The 6,989-nt window shown below is 42.5% G+C and overlaps 1 protein-coding gene across 1 annotated transcript; it reads left to right on the plus strand.

Annotated features, from left to right (window-relative positions):
- The first annotated feature begins 4,829 nt into the window (after positions 1-4,829).
- LOC149144529 (uncharacterized) lies at positions 4,830-5,657 on the plus strand. The gene has a single exon (XM_089452184.1). The coding sequence runs from the start codon at positions 4,830-4,832 to the stop codon at positions 5,655-5,657; it is 828 nt and encodes a 275-aa protein (XP_089308310.1).
- The last annotated feature ends 1,332 nt before the right edge of the window (positions 5,658-6,989 follow it).

Here is a 6,989-nt window from a genome sequence, read left to right on the forward strand (position 1 = left end):
CGTAAGAGCACATATGGATGTTGCTTCGCATTGGGCTCTGCTTCAATATCTTGGATGAGCATGAAACAGTAATCAGTTGGTTTAAGCATCGTCGAGGTCGAACACATTGTTGCTAATATGGCCTGCTATGAATTTGTTTGGTTGAGGAAGGTCTTTAGTGAGCTATTTGAGCATGTTTTGGATACAACTGTGATCCACTGTGACAACCATAGTGGGATTCACCTTTCAGAGAATCTCGTGTTCCGCGACCGCTCCAAGCATATTGATATCATGTACCACTTTATCTAGGATATGGTACAATAGGGAGCAATAAGGCTCCCTCACATCATGATGGATGAGCAGGTCGTAGACATTCTCATGAAGCCCTTAAGGAAGTTCAAATTCTTAGCCTTCCAAGAGAGACTTGAAGTCATGGAAATACCCTCCTATGAGGGTCCCATGAGTAGGACACTGAGCTCTGGGAGCTCTTGAGGGCTTGGGGTACCTCTTGGAGCTATCAGTGACCATAGGGTGAGTGTTTCACATTCCCCTAGTGGTGCGCTATGTACAGGGTGAGTGGTTCACCTTCCCCTATGATACACCTTGAAGGTTGACATGTGTGTAGGGTGAGTGGTTCACCTTCCCCTATGATACACCTTGAAGTTTGACATGTGTGTAGGGTGAGTGGTTCACCTTCTCCTACAATTTCAAACACATGTATGTAGGGTGAGTGGTTCACCTTCCCCTATGATTGACATATGCATAGCATGAGTGGTTCACCTTCTCCTATGGCATATGAGCAGGATGAGTGGTTCACCTTCTCCTGTTGATGCCCCGTCATACATCCTACCCATGTAGTCCAAGACTCATGGAAAATACCTCTCATTTCACCACTGATTTGGGAAACGTGGATAGGGACCATAACACTATCGATGGACTCATCATGTACTGTTGTACTCCCTACGTCTAGGATGTATGGTGTTCAACAACTTGATCTGAGATCGTTTGAGGACTGACCTTTGTTGGTGGAGAGTGGTAAGTTCTTATGACTCAATATCGATCAATTATTCTTCATTATTACTTCATGGTTCAGCAGATGAAAGATGACAGAGATGGTACATGACGACAGGTGTATTGGCAGGTGGAATTCTCCCTAGTTGAGAGGGAGTGTTAAAATTGGAAACTAGGGCCAAATTCCACCTTGGGACAACTCATTTGATGGAGATGATGTTTGCATTAAATTCCTATTTTCGAGAGGACCAAAATTGATCTAAATATCATCTCATATAGACAAGAAGAAGTGTGATTTTGAATTTATGCCCACACATGTGAAAATTTTTCAGGTCGGCTTCAACTAAATGTAGGTTCAAGGATCCCAATGGACGTGTCTCTTCACCCACAACGAATTGTATAAATAGAAGTGACCTCACACCTCATTTGGGATCATCATCACTCACATGTTCTTCTCTCTCTTCATCAGGTTGGTTCGTACAACTATTGGGTAGCCTGTCTATATCACACATGTGGCAAGAAGGTCGAAGTTTTCTCAGCTAAATTGCAAAACCAAAATCGCAAAATTTTAGACAATTTGACCAATGTTGACCGAGCTGATTTTGACTATTTTAACTAGGGTTTTTGTGACAAAATTTCAATTTTTCTAAGCCACATTAACTGGAACAAGAATTCATATTTTCTGGGTTGTTTGACCTACGTTGACTGTAGCCTTGTTTGACCGCAGAGTTGACTGAGTTTGACCAGATTTTTGTGACTGTTTTGGGTTGACTTTGACTGCTGCTGGAGGTTGAGTTTGACTACCTTTGACCGAGATTCAAAAGAGGTGTTTGACTACTATTTTGACCAAGATTGACTTTCTAGTTAGGGATAAATTTTGACTGCATTTGACTACAGAATTTGACAGGACATATTTGACTTTGTAATAGGCTAGTCAATTTGACATATGTACTCTCTCTCTGCTAAACTTTTGAATGATAATAAGAAGAATTGATCAAAGGGATTTCCCCATAATGAGGTTTTTCCCTGGCATCTGCCAAATCCATGTTCTCTTGTCTTGGGTTTGTTAGAAAATTATATATTACGGAGCAATGGAACACATAAAATATTGCAGAAATATAAACACAGAAAACGTACAAAACAAGAGAGACATAGATATACATGGTTCACCCAGTTTGGGCTACGTCCACCCCGAACAGCCAGTCCTTCCTTTCTATTATCCAGCAAAATGAAGAGATACAACCTACAACAAAACCACTGTAATATCCTCTGTTTTCTCTCACAGTCTCACCTCTATGTTTCTCGCTCACCGAATACACATCTATATCCCAGCCTCAAATACAATGCCCTCATATAAAGGGAGGGGTTGCTTTCTAGGGCAAAAAACCCTAAACTAAACATAAGTTCTACCGTCAGATCATCCGCCTAATGAACGGCCCAGATTGACTAGAAATTACTATACTTTTACAAGGAAATTTTACAGCTGTTTTTAGCTTCGGGGGCGCTGCCCCGAAACCCCCCGCCAGGGGGGGGTGGGGGGGGGGCTCCCAAAGTCACTGCCGCCCCCCCCCCTGGACCCCCCACGGCAGCGATTATTTTACAGGCGGCGTTGCCGCCCCATTTTGAACTGGGGTCCAAAATGCCGGTACTATAGAAGATAATCAGGCTCCACACCCAACAGGGTTGTCTTCTGCACTTTGTTTTATGTTTTATCTACATTTATTGTCAATGTGATTAATGATTAATGTGATTGCTACTAGAAATAGTTGGAAATTGTTATTGGGTTGCTAAAGGAACATTGAAGTAAGTTGTGCTAAGCATAAAACATACCATTTTTATCTAAAATTAAAAAGGTGTACTTTCATACTCCCTATTATTAAAACCCATCGAATTTCAGAGTGTCAAATTTCTTCAAAATGATCCATCTTCATCCTGCTCCTCCTCCACAACAATATATTGTGAAATGGAAACATTGTGACCGAGTTGGCCATGTGAAGGATCATTGTTTTGATCTTGATCCGTGCAAGAATTGTGATCAACACACTCATTCTTCAAATACATTATTCAAAAATAGGTATCCTACAATAACAAAGATTCGCCTTGGATGGATCACTTCTTGGCAATGGGCTTCGACAACCAGGAATATATTTCACTCATACGATAGGATTTGTTCTTGACTATTGGAAATTATTGCAGTTGATTTATCTCTCTCTTCTCACCTTGTATATGAAAAGGGGGAATGATGGTCATCTACAAGTTTCAAATATACACACCAAGCAAGCTTGAGCCACAACTTGAACATGTTTTCTAAGCCTACAACCAGAGACAACCATACTCAAACTTATGGTTGTAGCCAGAGACACAAAAGCCCTTGAACATGGCTTTGGTTGGTGGCCTTCCTTAAACCACCACAAGTTGCATGCCTCCCTTTTCCAGGTTGAAGGTTTCCATCTCCAAAGAATTAGGGACACTTCCTCTACCATAAGACTTCATATGCTTTCTAGATTTGGAAGAGTTCTGGGAATCACACTAAGTGTTCCTTTGGTTGGCGGCCTTCCTTAAACCATTGCATTTTGTAGAAATCTCTTCTTCCAAGTTGAAGATCTCCCTCCTTAAATCATTAAGGACACTTCCTCTAACAAAATAATTCATCTTCTTGCAAAATTCGGAAGAGTTTCGGGAACTGCACTAAGCGTTCTAGTGTTGGAGTTCATCCTTAAACCATTGCCAGTTGAGACCTCGATTTCTCCCACCTTATGTGATCATCTTAGAGAGAAAATTCAACCTATTGTTGTCATGCATTGTTTTATTTTGTATTATAGCTCTCTTCTTGGATTCATATATATCCCTTTAGATTAAGGGGGTAATGTTGGACACCTAATCTGCTAAGGGTAATGGTGTAGAAGTTGAACAATCAATGGGATTCCAAGAGATCTTGGAAGATGAATCCAAGAGTCACACCAATGTATTATAAATGTACATCTTGTGAATAATAAAAGGATCCTCATGATTATCTATCATATTTTTCGTCTTCGCCATGGTTGTGTCTAACAACCCAAAATCGAATATTCTAATAATAATAGTTTATCAGAGATATTCATTATCGTAACTTTCTTTCTAAATAAGTTCCAATGAAGGAGGTCCGATAAAAGTATCTCAAATATTTGAAGAATTTTGGAGGAGTTTGTTTTTGTGGATGTAATAAAGAATACACTTCCAATATGATAAGTCCTCAAACAAATATTTTAATATAAAGTTTTCAAGGTTGAAACCTTGGAAGAGTTACGAAATTAGATTTTACGATTTGGGCATCGAAGTAAAGTCATTTGTAAATATTAACAAGGGGAGCTGCGACGCAGCGAGTCCCTGCAGCAAGTTGAACCTGTCCACTATATTCAAGTTAAAAGAAGCTCCCTGGGCATCATTCATCACTTGCCCTGTGTAACCTGCACCTCCACCAGTGCCATAGATTCCTTCACACGGATCTGCAATCTCAGTTGGGACGGATATTGATCCATACGCTCCGCCCCCGCCACCGCCACCGTACGCCCCTCCGCCTCCGCCACCGCCACGCCCACATCCACACCCAAAAATCGATATTGCATAGCTTTATTACCCTGGAGTAGGATTCCAGTTACCGGCATACCAGGCATTAATAAGAGAACTGGAAGCCATCTCTGCTAATTGCGAATGGATATGCGCAAGTCCCCGGGCATTGCTGCTCGGAATTTCCAACCCAGGCATAGGGTAATATATTGCCCACATATATGGAAACAGAAACCTCTGTTCTTGATTGATGTATCCTTTACAGTAAACTTTTTTGTGCTGTCAATCAAAAGATGGAAACAGAAACGCATATTTGGGATGCCCTGCCCGACAGTTTACTGTGTTCGATTTTAGCTAGGCTTCCTGTTCGGGATGTTGCCAGAATGAGGATTGTCTGCAAACGATGGAAAAATCTGTTACTTCCTGGCGATGCCCTGCAAAGAATTGATCCAAACTTTTCAGTGAATTCAATCCCTGCATTTCTCATTCAACTCTATTGGGATCCCCTATATCAGGAGCCGTGGGTCATAGAATTAGCACACGGTGGTGGTTCGGATATAAATATTTATAAAGCCCTTTCTCCAATTAATAACCTAATCATTGTGGATTCATGCCGGAGCATCTGCCTCTGTATGAGAAATGGAGACAGATTGAATCTTTCCCTATTCAATCCTGCTACCAGAACCTGGAGACAACTCCCTCGCCCTGCCGATTTTAACCCACATTGGCATTTCAATGCACTGCACTTCGACGCTACCCTGAGGCGTTGCACTGTCTTGCTCGGTCAAATTACTGGTAAAGAACGGACTGGGTATGTAATGGTGTTGCAGATTTATGATTCAGAGTCCAATGCATGGACTAGGGTTTCCATGAAACTACCCTTCTTCATTAATCCTCATGGCAACGGTTTCTATTCAAATAGAAAGTTTTATTGGATAATGGCATGGCGTGCCATCTATTTCATGGCAGCATTCGATATTGCAGAGAGTAGGTTGAATGCAGGGGCCCGCATGAACAACCAGTTCCCAGTGAATCGGTATATTTTGCTGATAGAAAAGTATGGGAAGCTATATTGGGCAAGATTTCTAGAATTCTGCCTTGGAATATCAAAGAAAGGTTGAAAATCACAGTTGAAGCACTTGATGAACAAGAGAAATCACTGTTCATGGACGCTGCTTGCTATTTGGCGGGGGAAGGCAAAGATAAGAATGCACAATCATCTGTGCGACATTGGGAAGAACATAATCACAGAAAATTCACAGATAAGAATGCACAATCATCTGTGCGACATTGGGAAGAACATAATCACAGAAAATTCACAGGTATGTGCTTCAAGATTGTGGGTGATCCCGCAGAGCCTCGGAAAGGCATGAAGAAGCTTACCTGGTACACAGCGTCGGACTACGGCGTCAAGAATTCTTGGAAGAGAGTGGTTCAAGGCAGGAAGGCAGTTTATGAAGACAACATCCAAGGGAGGCAAAGAAGAGGGCATGCCCACAATGTCCCCTTGCCTGCATTTCACACTGTCATGCTTCTCCTTTATATTAGCCAACTCCAGCAAGGAATAGTGCATCACTGATAGAACACAGGGAGTGGTCATGCAGAGGTAATACACAAACTTTTGGGTTCGAAAGAGCCGGAAGAGACCAATATACCGAGCATCAGCCCAATTGAAGCCGAAAACCAGAACGAGTGCCCGGAACCCCCGACCGAGAGGCCGAAAGGAGACCTATCTCAGAGTGCAGTGTGCAGCATTCTAAGGAAAAAAAACTATAGCTACGAAGCGGAGATTACCATCATCCGGCATTCACTCAAAGGAAGCCAAAACCAGGAGAGTACCCAGTACCCCCGCCCGGGAGGCCGAAGGGAAACCTATCTTAGAAGTGCAGTGGGCAACTTTTACAGGCGAAAAACGAAAGCTACGAAACGGAGGTTACCTTCCAGATGGCAGCCTGCGTGCAAGAGGGGTGACACGTCCATTATTCATGCAGCAAGCAAAAGAGCGTGTCGAGAAGACTAATACGGTGGCCATGCTCACCTGCGAAAGAACAAACACCGGACCAACCCATGGCGTTAAAGAACTAGGGCTGAGTGTGAAGAACCGGTGGTAGACTTAACATTAAAGGTTAACAAATTAATGCCAGCATTAATAGTAAACCGCACACAGTCAAGCACAGATGATAGTGGTTAAATATCATTTTACCATATGCTCCGGCCTCTTCCGCCTCGGGAAGAGGCCAAATAAGATGACAAAGGCGAACGGCGGAATCGACTTTGGTTAACTGCAGAGAACAGGTCACTAGACTTTAGGATAAGGGCGGTATAAGAGCGGTATAAGAGCACCGAACTAATGTTAAGTCGACCGGAACGATTACAATAGTCCCTGGCCATTGCCAGATGGCAGGGACTAATAAAGGCATCGGGAGGTCAGACATCAGGAAGAAACCTTTTCG

This window comes from Pinus tabuliformis, chromosome X (genome assembly GCF_031772625.1).
Source record: "Pinus tabuliformis cultivar Carrire ecotype Pingquan chromosome X, CPIR1, whole genome shotgun sequence".
Taxonomy (NCBI): Eukaryota; Viridiplantae; Streptophyta; class Pinopsida; order Pinales; family Pinaceae; genus Pinus; species Pinus tabuliformis.